Source organism: Hermetia illucens, chromosome 4 (assembly GCF_905115235.1).
Source record: "Hermetia illucens chromosome 4, iHerIll2.2.curated.20191125, whole genome shotgun sequence".
Lineage (NCBI taxonomy): Eukaryota > Metazoa > Arthropoda > Insecta > Diptera > Stratiomyidae > Hermetia > Hermetia illucens.
The window spans coordinates 7,933,268-7,952,513 of NC_051852.1; the positions used below are offsets into that span (position 1 = coordinate 7,933,268).

The 19,246-nt window shown below is 43.8% G+C and overlaps 1 protein-coding gene across 2 annotated transcripts in view; it reads left to right on the forward strand.

Annotated features, from left to right (window-relative positions):
- The window catches only part of LOC119655312 (basement membrane-specific heparan sulfate proteoglycan core protein), a 604,263-nt gene that overhangs the window by 583,716 nt on the left and 1,301 nt on the right, over positions 1–19,246 (forward strand). Inside the window, exons 49-55 of one of the 2 annotated variants that reach the window (XM_038061144.1) lie at positions 1,848–2,770; positions 2,833–2,996; positions 3,071–3,321; positions 3,387–3,476; positions 3,534–3,687; positions 3,753–4,169; positions 4,232–4,379. In XM_038061144.1, coding sequence (XP_037917072.1) covers positions 1,848–2,770; positions 2,833–2,996; positions 3,071–3,321; positions 3,387–3,476; positions 3,534–3,687; positions 3,753–4,169; positions 4,232–4,379 — 2,147 coding nt within the window. Of the gene's footprint in view, positions 1–1,847; positions 2,771–2,832; positions 2,997–3,070; positions 3,322–3,386; positions 3,688–3,752; positions 4,170–4,231; positions 4,380–19,246 lie in introns of both variants that reach the window. The other variant, XM_038061145.1, reaches the window with a different exon arrangement.

A 19,246-nucleotide genomic window follows, 5' to 3' on the forward strand; every position in this document is an offset into this window, starting at 1 on the left:
TTCTTTTTCTGCCATATATATTGCTTTTATAGACTTTTCGGCCTAGATCATCCTCACCCATGTGGATTATGTGACTTGCCCATCGCAATCTATTAGGCGGATTTCATCCATAGCTAGAGGTCGTGGTATCACTCATCATTGAATAGGCTACGAAAGTTTATTGTCTGACATTTCTTCCTACTCCGCATATCAGGACCTTTGCATATTACCTTCGCCTAGAATGGTTTGACGCGAGCTGTTGCTAGCAGTATTGAAGCAGAGTCCTCTGCTAACAATGACTGGGTTCCTGGAACCTTGACGCGTGGCGTCGACTGTCAAATTCTTTGACTACCGGTTCAACCAAATGGTTTGCTCTGGTGGACCTATTCGTACGGTAGTTCTCCCAATAATTGTTGACTAAGTTTTACATTAAATTTGAAACTACGATTCCATCACTGTATAGCAAAAAATGGGTTTTTTTTAACATAGTTGACAGAGGTCCTTCGGTGAGCAACGATTGAAGCCACATCCTTTTTCCAAAAAGTTTGCGCTATGTTCCTCCGTTGCTGCGAATCCCTTTTTTTATTTCATCATGATGAGCCAAATAGTGATCCTTTCCTCAGTAGATGCTCCACGTTGTCAATGTCATCAAAGGAAGCGTTTCGAATTTAACAGGAGTCACTTATTCCGTATGGATAAGACTGGCCCAGCCCGGAAAGTCTATAAGGGCAATATCTATAGTAGAAAAGAAGACGAGAGAGACCCTGCCTGAGATGGAGCGATGGCATAGGTCAGTTTGCCAGACAGCTTTTAGGGATATCGAATTGGTGGACCTCGGAGCAAAACCGGGATGTCTGGAGTTCCTTATTAAGGCAGGCCTAGACCGGATACCGGTTGTTGTGCCGTTGATGAAACCTGCACTGGCTACCTGGTTTGTTGAGTAAATGGTCAAGATATCCCAATGATCCGTATTAACGCCGATTCTGTTCAACAATGAATTCTGCAATGACACCCATCACCCATACTTGATGGTAGAATCGAGCTCTTTCTTAACCACTGGCAGTTGTTGAATTTATGTATTATACAAATTTCACGACATTACCCTCCTTTCTTGCCATGAAACGAAGACGTAAACATGTCGTTGAATATGCGCCAGTCCTTATATTCTCCACCAATCTTTGGAATTGACCATCGTTCCAATAGAATCCGAGTTGATGTCAATGGACCACTGCTGTCTTGATGCTCCAACATCGTCCATATGAGTAGGTCCAAGTATATCTCCTCGCACTTCTACTCCAAGCAGGAGTTCTGCGTTTGAGACCTCAACTAGGACTGCTTTATATCGTTCCTGACACGCCTGCTGCTAGTCTTTCAGCCTCCCTTATCTGGCTTGAAAGTACCCGAAGAAATCCTTGCCATTTTTCCGAAGTTCCTCTTCAGCCTGTTCAGACTGGTAAAGTCATTCTGCAATACGAGAAGGGTCCCTTCCGTTATTTCGAAACACCGATGATATTCACGGACACTACTCTGTGGCTTATTCACATTTTAAGGCCCCGGAACCTTGCAGCCAGGACTTCCAAATCCTTGCACTGTAATTTTCTTGCTGATCTTCTCCTCCATATTGATTACTTGGTCTGCCAACCTATCCGACCATTTCTGTCCCAGTTAAGACTTTCACTAACCAACGCGTCCTGCGCATAAGTACACTCATGCACTGAGCACACTGCGCATTCCCGAATATTGGCGACCCTGAGGGACAACCTACAAACTCTACACAGGCTTCAGCATATATATTACTAACCAGCCTCAAATTCAAGCATTTTCTTTTAAAACAATTTATTTTAATACATCACTCGATACAATTCCAGCCCACCCTCAACCTATCCAACGTTCAAGCCAAGGATGCAGGAGCCTACATTTGCACCATTTCAAATGGAGCACAATCATCTGATGCCAAGACCACTCTCGTCGTAACCGGTGCCATTCCATACTTCCCACAAGCACCAAAAAGCTACATGTCCTTCCCAACCCTACAGAACGCCTACATGAAATTCAATTTCGAAATAACCTTCCGCCCAGAACGTGAAAACGGATTGATCCTGTACAATGGACAAAAGAAAGGAAGCGGAGACTACATCGCACTTTCCCTCAATGACCGATATCCTGAATTCCGTTTCGACTTTGGTCAAAAACCAACTATTATTCGCTCCGAAGAACCTATCGAACTTGGCGAATGGCACACTATTAAGGTTAACCGTGTCCGCAAGGATGGATTCATGATGGTTGATGATCAACGTCCTGTTGCCTTCCCACCGGTCGCACAATCAGTAGGTCTTGATTTGATTGGAAGCCTATACTTGGGTGGTGTTCCAGCTTGGGAAGAGATCCCGCCAACGTCAGTGGCTACCCAAGAAGGATTTGTTGGTTGCATAAGTCGCTTGGTACTGAAGGATAAGACAGTTGAACTGAATCAGGAAGCTTTGTTAAAGGAAGGTATCACTTCATGCGAACCTTGTGCTGATGATCCATGCCAGAATGACGGTGTATGTCTGGAGAGCCAAACTGAAATGGGATATTCATGCATCTGCCAGGATGGATTCACAGGCAAAAATTGCGCACTAGAAGGATCATCATGTGCTCCAGGTATTTGTGGAATTGGACGTTGTGAAAACACCGACTTCGGAATGGAATGCTACTGTCCACTGAACAGGACAGGTGACAGATGCCAGTATATTGAACATTTGGATGAGGGAAGCTTGTCATTCAAGGATGGAAGTTACGCTGCCTATAAGTATGATGATTTCTCTTACGTTACCAAGAGTCCCATCTAATACCTCCCTCTTTCTTTCTCAGGACACCCAAAGCCTTCAAATTAGACATTAAATTCAATATTCGTCCTGACAACGATGCAGATGCCGTCATCCTCTACGTTGCTGAGTCTGAAAATGCCAATGGAGACTTTGTCGCCCTTGTAATCAAGGATAAACATTTGGAGTTGAGGCTATACATCAGTGCACGTAAGTCCTTTCGGCCCATCCAGGACATCCCGAGTTCAAATATTGATTCCCTGGTCTCTCCTTAACTCTTCCAGATCTGAAACCACTGATCATCCGCTCGAAATCACCTGTCGTTCCACACAAATGGACTCAAATTCACATCACTCGTAAAATGGGAGTCGTCCACCTCAAGGTCGGAAACGAACCAGCCCAAAGTGGCCGCACTGAAGGACCTGCTCGCAGTGTCTATCTTAAAACGCATTTGTACATTGGAGGCTACGACAGACGCATCAATTTGAACAAACACGTGGGCGTGACGAAAGGCTTCGAAGGATGTATTTCAAAAGTAAGGACAACCCAGAAAGGATAACATAACGCAGGATCAAATCAAATATTGACTTTCTTTTCCAGCTTGAAGAGGGTACAGATTCAATAGACCTAATTGCCAACATTTTGGATGCTGCAAACGTCCAGAACTGCGGAGATAGTAACGAAATTACGGTAGGTCATGGGGGGTGGTTCCTTCAAACCAAACTACAAATTGATGAATTTTTGCAGAATCAGCTCCCACCTTCTAACGAGAACAGTATAGATTCCCATACCGATGCCTGCGCCCGTGAACCATGCGAGAGCGGAGGGACCTGTGTCCTGACCGGTGACGACTTCAAGTGTCTATGCCCACTAGGATTTGCAGGAAAATTCTGCGATAAATGTAATAATCGATGATGTACCCTTGTTAGTCCACGATATTTACTTGATCCCATTTTTAATCCGCAGATATCCGTATTGAAAACTCAGCCCAGTTCCACGGAGATGGCTATATTGAAATCGATCGTATAGCGTTTAGCAATGCAACAGAACAACCTGAAAGTTTCGTGGCAATCCTCTTCTCTACAAACGAACCAAACGGTCTTCTCCTCTGGTGGGGCCAAGAGAAGGGAGTCGACTATGATGGTCAAGACTTCCTGGCATTGGCCATTGTTGACGGTTTCTTAGAATATAATTATCGACTGGACGGCGAAGAAGCCACAACCAGAAATAACGACTTCCGAGTTGATGATGGACAACGGCACGTTGCCATAATTAGACGTAAAGGCAATCAGGCCGAATTGGAACTGGATCATCTGGTGTACTATGGTGAGACCCGACCAACGCCACGAACAAAGACCCATTTGTCTGGAAATCTTTTCATTGGTAAGATCCTGTCCCGCAAGATTAGGTCCTGTAGAAGGAGTTCATAATATGGTTGATTTCAGGTGGCGCACCCGACCTGGGTAAATTCACTGGTAATCGCTTCATACACGGATTTGTTGGATGTATTCGTGTTATTGAGAACGAAACTGATGGTCCTATCAATTTGGCACTGCGTGCTATTAGTTCAGTGAATGCTGATGAATGTCCTGAGTAAGTATTGAGTTTATCCTTTCAAATTTAGTAGTCGTAAGAGCCATAACTCAAATATTTGGAACGCTGATAGTCATAGTTCAACGCAGAGGAATTAGCGATCTTAGCGATGCCCAGCGCTATTTTCATCCAATTGTGAACGTGTTCAATCGCAATCTCCTGTCTTGTTCAATTTTCTTTTTCTTCAGCCTTTATCCCGTACACTAGCGGAGTCTGCTCATCGTGATCGGTTGCGCCATTTTACTCTGTTAAAGGTCTGATCTGAATGCAGTCGGGAAGTTTTCAAATCACCATCCAGTGTATCAAGCCACCGTTGTTTCAAGCGGCCTTTACGTCATTTCCCATCGTCTTCAATTATCAGACCATTTTTGGCAAGTGACTTATCTTATCCAATAATTGTCCGCCCTTCATTTCGAGTCCTTTATTTTAGTGCAAAGCGCGCAAAACAAGACAATCAAATTGGAATTGTCAAATAGAACAGATAATGTGACAACCAATTGGAATTATGGATACAGCGGCGAAAAGCGCCAATATTCAAATTTATTATTTTTTTTCCTTTTTCTCCTTTTGACCTTGTTGCTCTCCATTGCGGCCACCTTGTTCAAACTAGTTAGGGAATAGTTCTGGTCGCGTCTGACTTTTTTTTGGTAACGTAGATGAATGCCTTTAGGCACAGAGTGTTGGACTCCGGCAACGGTATGCCGTCGGACTTAGTAGCTCCGCATCGTCAGATAGCTAGCCTACGACCGTTTGTCAGATTATTTCGGACTAGCCCCCAATCTCTCCCACCTTGGAAAACCTTCAAATCAGGGAATTAATTTCACCAATGGTCGAGGAGAGGAGGAAGGGAACTGTTAGTTTAAAGAACCTCCTTCCATCCGGCCTTTTACCGATCAAGCTCCACCTTCTTTGCAACGAGAAAAACCCGAACATTATACGCAACATGGCTCCAACTATCAGGGCTTCTCAGCATTTCCTTGACAATGTTGTCTGGAGAGAGATTCCCTATGTTTGAATAAAGTTGTTGGCGAATCCTATCCCGCCCTCCACAAGGGAGAAAGTGTGATGGGCGTCATCCACAAATCCATGGCAAAACACACAATCAGGAACTCGTTCCTTCCCCAATCTTGTGGAGGTAAGACTGGAAACCTCTATGCCCACATAGGAGCTGGGTGAGGAAATAGTGTCTCACCATGCTTCTGATTGAGCCACGCACCTAAATTTTTAATGTGTCATGCAGTCCATCTGCCTCTTGTCTCATTTTGGCAAGAGAGTTGCCACTTATCTGTGTTGGTTTCGGTCCTTAGCGAGAGGGCAATGGAGATCACCCCTTTGGTCACCATCACGGCGGCTTCAGAAATAGTACGGTATGCAGACGCCACCCGCAAAGCCTCTTGTCTCTGTACTTCTCTGAACTTCTTCAAAGCGTTTACGATATACTTCCTTACCAAGAGCGTCAATTTATACCTCTGCGCCGTAGAACAGAACAAATTGCGATTAACTCATCAGGAGACGTCGCCTGCGAGACGTAGGACTCCAAATGTTTACCATTAACCGACTTAAAGCCGAAACTCCAGCTGCAGCCTTGCCCACTGCTGAGAAAGAGGAAGCTCATCTTTGAGTCAAGAGGTCCATCATTGATTTTAACTCTATCGACTCATCCATCGATATGGAAAGCAGGGTCAAGATTCTCTTTTTAGTCAAGATAACTACGTCATTTTTTTCCAGTGTAAGGTTGAAACCATGAGGAGTCATCCATCCGCTTACCTGTCGCATAAATATGTCAAGTCTGCTCTACGCTTGTTCGACAGTGGGTCCAGCGACAAGAGACGCAACACCATCTGCATAACCGACCAGGAGCGACTCTTCTGGCATGTGGAGTCTAAGCATGGCGACTCTTCTAGCATGTCGAGTCTAAGCAAACTATCATAGGAAGCATTCCAGAGGTCCAACCCTAGGGCGCATCCCTGCGCTACCCTCGACGTGGCCTTTATCGTCCTCTGACCTTCTAGCGTCTCATAGAGCAGGGAGCGGTTCCTCAGATAATACCTCAACATCTGTAATAGATAGCTCGGTACCTGGGATGTATTGTCTAGTCTCCCTTGAATCTGTCCATCTTACAGTATTAAAAGCATTTCTGACGTCAAGTGTTACATGAAGCACCCCGTATCGACCACAGCGGCTGTGTGTGCCTCCGCTCGTGGATGCCATCCAAAAGTGGATCTTCCTGCTCTAAAGCCGATCAGCCAAGTCGCCGGCAGCACGCATCGCTTCAGCGAGTCTACTTCTGTCTAGCTTTTCGGGCAGGATCAAGCATACAAAGTGGTCGGTATGAAGACAGAAACTCCGCCTTTCCCCTTGCTGATGAGTGCAAGCCTTGCCACCTTCCAAAAAGAACGGAAAAACCACAGCCCGTCGTAACCAGATTCATAATTGAATTTACAACAATGTCAGTTGCAACGCCATCACTCCCAGCAGTGTCTTTCAGCGCGGCCCCAGCTACTCCAAGAGTTTCCACAAACCTTCCGTTGTTCACCCTCGCGACGTTCCACGCATAGAAAATGCGCCGGAGTGGCGCACCCCAAGAGGTTTTGTCAACCACTTCGAAGGCAATGTATTAATGGTCGCTTCCCGATAAATCTTCCAGAACCGTACCAATCGCCATTATCGCTGAAAGTCTTTCTACGGACTTCCCTAGCACTTTGAAATCGCATTCGAGGCGGCGTGGTACACCTAAGTCTGACTCTTCTCGCATCCAAGTGCCCTCATAGGTACCCATGAACAAAACTACTTCGAACTGCGACCCCTGGACCCTGGCGCTTCAAACCTGCAGTGAAAAAAGTATCCGCTACTGTCTCTGCTAATATATTTCTGGTCGACAGTGCTTCTGACCATCGCGAGAAGGTGTCCATCATGATTAAGACTTGTGTGCACCCTGTGAGTCTGCCAAAGGGCCCAAATTTATCTGCAATCCAAAAGTTCCGAAGGCGTGTTCGTGTTCTCGCAGCGTTTCTGAGGTTATCAAGATGCCACCAATGAAGCCGGCTCGTCATACAGATACTTGTCCAGAACAGTCACTCTGTTCAACTGGCGATAATCACTGTAAGGACAGTAGGCTTTGTGACTCCTGGGAATGAGACACAGTCAAGAAGCTCATTGACTATTTAAAGGACGACAGATGCCTATTGGCACAGTAGGGATTAACAGCCCTAATCAGCGACAGAAACTCCGCATCCACATGTTGGATCACAAAACTGAACTTTATCCTTTCGCGAGTCATTTTACTAATACTGAACGTAGTTTTGACCAGGGTAGGCCAGAACCAGACATCGGCTTTGTAAAAGGCCCCGAACTTCACAAATCTGGCTACCTGCGCCTCCAGTCGCTAAATAGATTGGGGCTGTGCGCACAAAGCGACTGACGCAAATCCTCGTCGCGGAAGCTGGCTGCCTCCGGTTGAAGTGCCACTACCGTTGTTGAAGTTGAACAATTTGAGAGCTGTGGCTACTCGAGGGAAGGGGGGGGAGTATTCATATAATTGGAAAACACGCGCGAACCTAACATGACCTCCCGGTTTTAGTTGGGGACTTGAAGGTTGAATTTTCAACCCCATCCCGGGAGGTGGTGAACAGTTCATGGGGGATAGGAGGCCCGCCTCTTCAAATCCGACGAAAACTCATGGTGACCATCCCCTTAAAAAGTCATGACTCCTCCTTGGTTTTTTCAACATGGTAAAATCTGAAAGTTTAACTCCACTCAGTGAGGGGGAGAAGAGAGGGACTGTGTTTAGAAAGAAGAGGAATTTCCCTCCTCTCTGACCCGGCTAAAAAATTTTGGCGACCACCTCCTCTGAAAAAATTATGGGTGCACCGAAGTGTGGCTATTTTCATGCCAAAACCGTCTCCGATGGTGACGCTGACAAATGAAAATTTATTCGAATATATTGGAAGCACGGTTGGTGTTATCGAAGTAGTGGGTGTCAAAACGGACTTTGTCGTCGAAGGTTACGCCCAGGACGAAGATAGAGTTCTTATAGTACAGAAAGTAACCACCAAGAGATTAGGAGAAAGGGGTGGGAGAGGTTTCAAGCGAGTACCACATTGATTGATATTTGCTGATATTAAGAGCCAATGGATCAAACTATCCAGATTTCTCTGCAGGGAAGCGCAATCCATTGGGGACGAAACAGAGGAAGACAGCTTGAGGTCATCGATCTATAACAAGTAAGGATAAGTGAGGATAGAAGGGAGGTCGTTAATAAAGAATAAAAATAAAAGAGGTCCTAGAATGGATCCTTGCGGCACACCAGAGGAGGGGGAAAAGGACTAGAAGTGTAACCATCAAAGGAAACGCTACAGGATCGGAAAGAGAGGAACGAGGCACTCCATGTAAAGAGTGATGAAGGAATGTTGAGATAGACAATTGTATCTCGTGGTCAACGGAATCGAAGGCCTTAAAAAAGTCCATGTAAATGACGTGGAAGTAGGTGGTCAACCAATTATTAACGTACCCCTCGAGGATCTTGGAGCGGGATGAGAGGAGCGAAGTAAGACGGTAATTCTCAGCAAGAGTATGGTCACTGCCTTTGCATATGGGAAAAATAAGGGCTTCTTTCCATAGGCTGGGAAAAAACACTCTTCGAGGCTCTTATTGAAAATAATGCAGAGAGGAAGAGAAATGAACTTAGAGGTTTTAATCAGGAGAAGGTTGGGAAAACTTCAGCGACGGGTCCGACATTGGTGAGGTACTCCACAAAAAAGAGTGTAAGGAGGGGAATGATGAAAGTGGGAGGTGGCTACGGGCATTGCGGGCGTAACGGATGCGAGACCAGAAAGGCTTGAAGTTACCATGCGCCAATTCGACTTCAACACTGTCCAGATAAGATAACTCTCAGTGACCTAACTGAAGTTCGCAGAGCGTTAAAATGGTCAAAGTTTCCATAGCTTCCAGTTAATAAAAACTTTTTCCTCACAAATTTTTTATGGATTTCTGGAGCTCTGGAATTTGGGAGAGGGAAGAACGTAACTAGCGAGGGAGTCAGACAAAAAAGAAGGAGCGGAGGTCTTAGTCGCAGATTAATGGTGAGAGAATGGAAGCCCAGTTAATTGACGCCAGAACTAAGTTTAAACCCTCAAAATTGCCCTTACGATCTTAGAGGGCTTACGCATGGTATGGGCGTGCAGTTGAACCTCGAACTGAAGAGAAGGATGATTGGCATTAGAAGCAACATAGGGAAGAGCAAGGGAGGATTGAGAAAGGAGGCGTTCAGCCATGTTGGTAAGGACTAGATTGAGAATGCGATTTAGATGATTTGTGGTGTGGTTGAACTGAAGAGCAGCACAGGTGTTCATGAAAATGAAGTGACGGATGAAAGGAGCAAATTGACCAGGAAAGCGAAGAGAGATTAAAGGCGCCACCAAAGTTATAGTAAGACTTTCCGAAAGATTGTCGTTGGGAGGGAAAACACGTATGGTGATACAATCATAGGAGGTCGAAGATGAAGAAAAGATGGAATCGGCTCATATGGGTGACTTAGCCGCGAACAAGTCACTTCCACCAGCAGACTTACCTGAAGCTACGCAATCTCTGTAGCACCGAAAAACAGAGACCCCTCGAGGAGCGCAGAGCTTAGAATCCTATCATCCAACCACGTTTCAATGATGCAGATGAAATGGTGTTGGAAAGCCAGGGCAGAAAGATTGAAACACGATAGCTTGGTACGTAGACTTAAGCTACTTGACAAGTTGTTCATACTGGTCGACGAGGCAGACGGGCGACAGGGAATTTCGTTCGTAATTTATTCCGCTGGTAACGCAAAATGAATGCTCCTTGCGGCCAAAAGGAGGGTTGGGCGACGGCATTGAAGTCATGTGGATACGTCATTTTGAAGGATGCAATTACGCGGTCAGAGGAGCCATCCTTCGTCAGCTTCATGCCCGAAAAAGACGACGGAGATAAAACCAGCTTTACTTCTGATGTAATTAAGAACTTTATCAAAAGTAGTAGAATAGGCAAGTCTGGTAACCAAAAGTTGCTTAGGCCGTGATGCGACTTGCAACAGAGAGTCACCCGAGTGCGAAGGAGAGGAGCTCGGAATGAAGGCGGCTGATGTATGGTGCGCTACGGCGGAAGGCATTGATGATCCGGTGGAGAGACAGCGCACTGCTACTCGAACAGCTATGAAGCCCCCAAATTCTCCTATTAATGGGTGAACAGCAGCCTCTCCTGATGAAGCACGTTCGGCGGGCGAAGTTTGGGCTAGAGGGTTCACCGGGAAGGTCGAAACTATCGGAGCCGCATCAAAACCCTGCAAAGCGGTTGGATTAGGCGGGTTACGTGCACAAGGGGACTTGGGTATAGTACCCATATTTTGCGTCGCGAAGTTTGAAAGAGAAGATCTCCCGGTTTTCCTTTCATACCTTTCCTTTGCTATAAGGGGATGGGGTTCGAAGCCACCTACCCACTTTGGAACCCCGTAGCTATCTAAACGAGAATGATCACTACAATTTTTGCAATTGCATACCCTCTCTCCTTCACAGGGTAGGGTTGAACATCAAACTTTACCAGGGTGATATGAAAATCAATGATGGGGTTTAACGTGAGTACCTGCCATGTAGGCATAATCCCACGGTCCTCTTCGGATTGATTTTGGGATCACAATCAGAGCCCCGCCATTCAAGCACAGCAGTCCTGGTTTATACTGAGTGCAGCCTCAGCATTCATACCAGTGGATGCGAGGCCTATCTAACACCTCTGCCGCAACTAAGCGGTACGGCACCCGAGTTGTAAAGCGCAACTCCACGCTTGAGCTCTGAGAAGCTCTGCCCGCGATGTAGGCATAACCACAACCACCATGAAACTCCAACTAGGGGGCCAACCGCAAATAACCGGGCCGAGAACACATCCTCCAGGAATTCTCCTGGAGCATATGCTCTCAGAAGGCGTCCCAGTTCCCATGGTACCAGATAACCTCCGGTGAGGCTTCGTGACCGAAGGCACTTCAGATGAGTCCTTTGCAGACTCGGGTCTGATCGCCCTCCTCGAGTACGTGGGGACGGAACTCCCCAACGGGTTAACTGGAATCAGCCCGAAGCGGAGAACACCAAGGTGATATAAAAAAAAACAAAAAACACTTTGAGGAGTCATAACCTTTTAAGACAAGGGTGACCACCATGGGTTTGTTTTTTTTTTGTTTTAATAGAGGAGGCCCTTGGTCTACCCCCCCCCCCCCCCCCCCCCAAACTCATCATCCCCGCCAAGGGTGGGGTTGAAAATTCAACCGTCACCAAAGACTTAGTAAAGGTTGGTTCAGAGGTTAGAGTGCTGAGCTCGCGGTTCAAATCTGGTGGCAGTGGGATTTGTACCGTGACTGGGTGTCGACTTAGCTGTAAATAACTACCTGGGTCGAATCAGGGTAGTAATCACGGGCAAACGCAATGCTGATCGTCTTGCCTCCTATAGGGTACGTTACGTTCTTGAATTAAGTGATATAACACACTTCAAGACTGTGATCCAACTGGATTGCCGCGCCCATGATTGTTATTATTATTGTTAGGGTACCCTTCCCAGCTGCTGGCTTCGACATTAGTGCTAGTTTTTTTTCGCCCATCATTAGTCAGATTATACCCTCAAAGTAGTGCGAAATTGCTCTTTTTTTTACAAAATATTAATTTTTTTTTTTTATTTTATTTATTTATTTATTTTTATTAATTAACTAACAGTCAGCGTTCCAAATATTTTTAAATTTAAATTATTAAAATTAAAACCGCTAACTAACAAACTTACTAACTCCAACAAGCCCACATTGGATACCATCAAGTCTAGTTTATACCGATCTCGATAGCGATTTCGGCAATCGTTTCGATCCAAATAGTTTTGATGAACTTGAGGAACCGCCTCCGGTTCATATTATTTACCCTCGACCGGCATACACTAGCTTCCAACAGTCTTTATGTAGTCGAGATAGTTTAGAAAATTTATTAATTATTTTACTCTCATCCACCCTAGGACGAATAGCACAAATTGTTATTAAATCTTTAGATGAGCTCAAACGGTAAAATATAAATTGATGTGTATATATTATTAGGAATTTTATATGTAGGGGGAATATATAAATATCAACGAACAATTGATTTTATTCAAATAATACAAATGTGAATAATGCATAATCGAAAATTAATCGAATTATGACTTGAGATTGGTCTACGGCACTGAATAATGATTAACGGGTTGAATGATGATTGATATGAATCATAGGAAATTGATTGATGTGAATGATAGGAAATAAAATTAGAAACTATACGCGAATGAATGATGACAAATTAGTTAGTTTCCTAATAAATTGCTGTGAGTTGTTAAACACAATATTAGAAGTAGATAAATGAAAATGATACGAGTATAAGTAAGAGATGATTTTTTAAATGTTGAAAAAGAAAAGCTACACTACACTTCCGTCGAAAATTAAATAAATGGTATATTTATAGTATGAGGAAATTATCACTAACTTGGTTACCTCCTACCGTAAATAGAAATAAATTGAAGTGACGGCGGCTTTACGGTTTCTTACCAGGACAGAGGCAAATCGTCAGACGCTGCCTCACCTCTGCCCTGGGAGCAGCGTGACCGTAGCGGCTCGCAGATGTTGAATACTCCTTTATATAATTCGTAAAACATGACATGCCTACGAATTATATTGAGCGCAAATCCGCCTTGCTGACCAAAGCTGGCCATGGCTGAAATATTCGTTTTGAGAATGAAGAGGGGTCCTAAGTCCGCATCAACTTAATGCAGGACCGGACCAATTGAGGAGCAACTTACTCCTTCTTTTCTGGTCCACGGACCCCTCGCTGGGCCTGCACCCAAACTTTTTTAAAAAAAGTGAAGTGACGGCGGCTTTACGGTTTCTTACCAGGACAGAGGCAAATCGTCAGACGCTGCCTCACCTCTGCATTCTCTCTCTCATTCTCAAAACGAATAGAAATAAATGTTTAGAGAAAAACGCGGCAAATTATTAAATATAAATATTTCTAGGCAAATTGGTAAATTAGTTGACTACAATTAGTCAAATTATTGTTCACAAAATGGTAACAATTGGAGTTTAGGCCAAAAATAGATTTATTTTTATTTTTAATTTATTTATTTTTAGGCAATTGCTATTGCTCTTAATTTAAATTAATTAAACATAAAAAATAAAAATATAAATCAAAAATAGATTTATTTTTATTTTTAATTTAATTTTTTTTAGTGAACTGCTATTGCCTTTAATTTTAATTAATTTAAAAATAAAAATAAATCTTTTTTTCGGTCTAGTCTCAAATTATTACCATTTTGTGAATAGAAAAATAGTTCAATTGGTTCTGTTTAGGTTCTCGAAATCAGAATTTCTTGTTATTGAATAGCTGATATATATAAATCGTTGAAACTTTCTGAACTGTTAAAAAGTCTATGCTTTATCTTAAATTAAAACTAGAGAATTATTATTAAATAAATTAAATGAAAATTTATCAAATTGTTTATAAATATAGTTTTTGCAAGTCAATGCAAACTTATTTTCTGTAAATATTTACAGAACAACGAAATAATATCACATTTAGTTCTTTCTCAGTACATAAGCAGTACATGACTTTCGGAGTCCCCCTGGCTTACCTCGACAAATTCTCAGTTCTAGCACTTCATACACAATTAGTTCTGTACCAGATTCCTCACCACTTGCAAAGCAATGGTAGGCTGTCCGCGTGGCTCCTCCTAATAAGGGACAGTTTTTAAGAAATATCATTTATTCACTATTAGCTGAACTTTCAACACGGTCACACCAACCTTGTAGTCGGATCATGTACATCGAGGATCCCTTATGGTTCGTGTATACCGTGAAGGTCCTACCCTGCAAGTAACACCTGAAGATCTTCACGGTCCAGACCCATCACCCAGAAGTTCTCTTTCAGTAGTCGAGTAATTCCATTCTGCCTTGTTTAATGTCCTACTGGCATAGCCTATCGATTGGTCCTCCCTATAGGTCCTTGTCATTGCAGTGCTCCCATTGATTCATCACTCGCGTCCGTTGTCCCATTAAACGAAAAAGCCCGGATACTACAATATCAAAGATGAAATTAGTGCTGTTTTAATGGTAGCTCTCCCTTCTCTGCTCATGTGAACTGAACATCCTTGCGGAGCAAGTTTGTAAGCGATCGGACAATTTTTGAGAAGTCCGGAATGAGCTTCCGGTAATAGTTGGCTAATCCCAGGAACGATTGGACGTATTTAACTTTCGCCGGCTGGGGGAAATCTCTAACACTTGTTACTAACTTCGACCTGTTCTTGGTCCTTCTTCTGAGCAGACATGTCCTAGGTACACTACAGGCCTCAAGCTGTAATTTCAAGTTACTTTCTCTGACCCTGTCGAATACAGTTCATAACTTTCGATTGTGGTCTTCTAGGTTTTTGCCACAAGTTAATATGTCATCTAAATAGACGAAATATCCCAGACTCTGTAGTCCAGTAAAGACGTAATTCATTAGTCCTTGGAATGAGGCTGAAGCCCCTTTTAAACCAAGCGACATAGCTTTAAACTCGTAATGGCCATAATCCGTACCAAAAGCGGTCTCAACCCGATCTTTCGGGTGCACTAACACCTGGTGGTATCCGCTAGCTAAGTCCAGTGTAGAAAAATACCGTGAATGTCCTAACTGGTCCACTATGTTCTCTATTCGAGGAAGAGGAAAGGAGCTCTCTATGGGCTTCTCATTTAGTTTAGGAAAACCGACCACTACTCTCCATTCCTTTTCTCCGTTACGGCCGGATTTTTTCGGAACCAGCAACAATGGTGAATTCCACGGGCTCTTACTTGGTTGGACTATTCCATTTTCTAGCATTTAAACCAATTGATGGTCTATGACCTGCCACTATACCTGCGACAATCGATAACGTTTTTGCTTAGTAGGCGCCTGATCCTGCACCAAGGGAATTTGATGGGTGATGCTGCTTCTATAGGTTAACTTATCTCCTTCAAGTGGAATATTTCATGATATTCATTACAGAATTGTCTAATCGAAATTTCCTCCTCTTTTCATGACTGGTCCCCTAAGTTTAGCTCATCTCTTATCTCGTCCAACCTTGCTTATTCTGCGTTCTTTTGGAGGCCATTAGCTGTGAATAGTTTAGCAAGGTAGACTACAGGGTTTTCAGTTTCTCTGGTACGCCCATTTTGGAGTGTGTATACCTGGGTCAGTTAGAAATACTATATTTTTAATTCAACCTCAGTCTCTGTCCTATTAACCACTGGGATGGCTACTTCTCCAGTTTGTCCGGGTAATAAACTATTTCCAAAGTAGATACCGCTACATATATCTTGTGCCAGACAGAGAGTGTTTTGTGTCAAGTGTACCAGTACCCCGAATGCATGACAGTTCTCCCACTGGCTCTTTTAATTTTATCTCCATTGTAATATATTCTCGTTTGTCTCTGTACTTATCCCTTTCCATTCCGCGCCTTTCCTCTGGATAGTTAGCCCTCTCGCTGGCCCCGTGACCCCTTGTGCAACTTTCTGTTAACGCTGACCCCTCTGTTCTATGGCAAATTTATCTTGAATTCCTTGTAAGGAATCAGCTGGCCGACTGGAGTCTCCACAGTAGGAGCATCCCCCGAAGTGTTGACTTCAGATTCGGGTCTGTTCTTATCTGCCCTCGAACCATTGTGAGCACACACTGGTGCTGTAGCCAGGCAATCTCACTCCCTTGATTAACGTGCCTGAGTGATGTATTTGGTATTTGGATTCTTTCAATCCCATTTCCCCAGTGCAACATGCCAGTGTTACTTGCTCTAGTGGTACTTGGAATGGATCAGCAGTGGTCTGAGTCCTCGGGAACACTATTTGTCCCTTCGACCCCTCTACATTACATTGTTCCGAGATTAAATCGTTTCCCAGTAAACCATCAACTATGATACCAGGTATCTCTCTTATTACTACCTCTCACTGGGTAGTTTTATTGTCGACCCGCGTCCTCATGATCGGGTTTTGTTATGAGTAGACCAAATCTTCCTTAACTTGATGTTAAGTCTTCGCATCTGGGATCCGCGGCTGCTAAGTAGTGCGAGTAGATTCCGCCCTTGACAGCCACCAGCAGCCCGGGAACCCAGAATAGGGTGACCTTGATCGTGCCGCCCAGACTGTTCAGCCCATTTCTGCACCGCCCCACCAACCTGGAGAATGCGTCGCTGAGATGGCTATGTTATGCTTGGGTCTCGGCTCATGCTTCAGCCATCGACAGACTTCCAGTATTGCTAGTACTAACTCTTTGAATACACTAGCGTGACCTGGGAGACCATACGATTCGGATACACGGTGTGTATTAAAAAAAAACCCGCACCGACTCTACAGACCACCTTTGATCCATCGATGAAGAATACTGCGCCATAATCTTGCAACATGCCGCCGGTCTTCCACTGCCCTGTACTGGTTGGAAAGTCCCCAGCAAAATTTCTCGTAAAGTTTAGCTTGTGTGTGGCATAGCCCGTGGGAAATGCCCAGATTTTCCGAAGTATTTCGTCTAGGATGTTACTGTGACCGTAAGGCTTCGCTGTCCAGCATCCGGATTTATGTAGTCTGACACTCCACGCTCCACACAAATTCCGATAAATGTACTCTATTTTTTTCAGTGACGTCCCTAATTTCAGTCACTTTTTGCTGTCTTTACAGTTGAATCTGTTCAAAATGGCTACTTAACGTCTCCCAATAGGTTAGATCATTCAATTCTCTCGCTTTGTCGTAGATCCACTAAAGCTTATTGACTAATATTTCTACTAAGATGATACCGCTGGGTAGTCATCTCGAGGGCTACTCCTCCTTGATACTGGTAGATGTCGTTGACATACACGTCCGTTTTTGTTTTAATATTGGTCTAGGAGTTCTAAGAGTTCAAGCTTTGAAGGTTATGGGTTTACGTATGCACCCTCTCAATTCATTAATGTGTTCTCTGACATTTCCAGTTCTCGGAACAAATTTTTAAGCCAATACCTCTTTTTCTACACAAAATTGTTGGAGTTAAACTGACTATGTCAGCTGCCCAACTACCTTGTGAGTAAGAAGCAAGGTTTCGTATTGAAGATTTTCAAAATCTTATGTGTTAGCACACTGGCTTCCATAATCCTACCAGATTGATAATGCACAAACTACTATCGGCTGTACCAAATTTGTTATGTGCAAAGCTGCTAGTGCATGCCGGTTTCGCCAAAATGTTATGGACTGCCATCATGATCCTACCGGCTGCGAACTCGAGAAGTCCATCGGACAAAAGCATAACAACTACCCTCACCGCAGGGCCAACTGGAGTTGCTACGCCTTTCCTGATATAGAGTCTTCGGCATGAAGCCAGCAGAACTCTATCCTAAAGAGGGTCAGAATTGGGTTGTACCAACTGGTCACCTATCTGTTTAGTGTAGAAATAAGACAGGCACTTTCCTATCCTCGACTCGACTTTTATTTGAATTTTGTGTTTGCTAGAATCGGCAAAAATCCATAATTACCGATTTTTCAATTGAGTACGAAAAGTTCAGACATCAATCTTCCGTAGAAAAAAAAAACGAAATTCATCAATATGCATGAAGTGCATAAAAATGTATACATAGTATAGCCATAAAATTTGTCAGTCAAGCAAATCTTTATTTCTCACTAAGTAATAAACCAAATCAATCGAAAAGTACATCATTAGAAAAGGAAAAAATAGAGCTGTCAAACGAATTTTGAATAAATAAAAATGGCCGCCGCTAACAGCTATAAAGGCCCGAAGTCTGTGAAGCCATGCATCGATCACTTCGCGCACGATATGAAGCGGCATTTCTCGAGCTGCACGCACGATGCTAGCTTTCAAACTCTCCAAATCGGTGTAAGTTCGATGGCAGGCAGTCTTCTCTAACTTAGTCCAAAGACTGTAGACCAGAGGATTCAAATTTTGGGCTGCCTAAGATCAGGGACACTTGCCGCTAATTACTGCTGAATTATCTTGGCTTTGTGAGCGGGGGCCGAGTCTTACTGGGAACACCACGAATAGAGATTCACTCAATGGTTCGACTACATCCTCTAGCATCTTTTGGTACAGCTCGTATTGGTTTTGACGCCGATCATTTTGTCGGTTGAATTTCTCCTCGATGGTAAACATTTTTTTATCAAAAAATAGAATTTTGCGATATTTTTTACCGGGAAATCGTTGCAGAAGAACAGCACACCGAATTCGCCGTATTTCCTTCGTTAAGTTTTAGCTAACGCGCCCCGGTACACAGCAAGAACGACATCTTCTCGTAAAAGACGGCCCATATTTCGAGTTGAGACCCCCGTTCCGGCACACATTCCTTTCTGCTTTCGGAGAGGATTGCGACGAACATGCTCACGCACAGCATGTACGAAATTCCTATCAACCGCGTCAGCTGTTTCGCGGTATCGGCAGCTTCTTTTTAACAAACTATGAATCTTTTTCGGCGTGTTCCCACATTGGTTCAGCGCAATAATCGCGATTCTTTTTTCGTAGTTACCAAACTTAATCGTGTTGTCAGTCTGACAGAAGTGGGGTATGGTTAAGTACTCTCCGTGCGCAGTATTACCAGTTTCGGCAGTCTAACATTTCTCGCCATACGCATCGACTGACAGAACTTATGGGCTATACTATGTACATAAAGAACAGCGATTACTCGAAGCACATTGTGAGAACTGTTGGGTGTGGCTTAAGTGGGCGTGCGAATACTCTCTCTATGCTGGCTCACTTCGGAATAATACTTTTCTACTGCTACGAACCAAAAGTGTCCGAAGTTTTTGGCGTGAACTTTTCATATCATAACACCTGTAATATTAGCCCTTGCTGATTGCTCAATTGAGATACAAT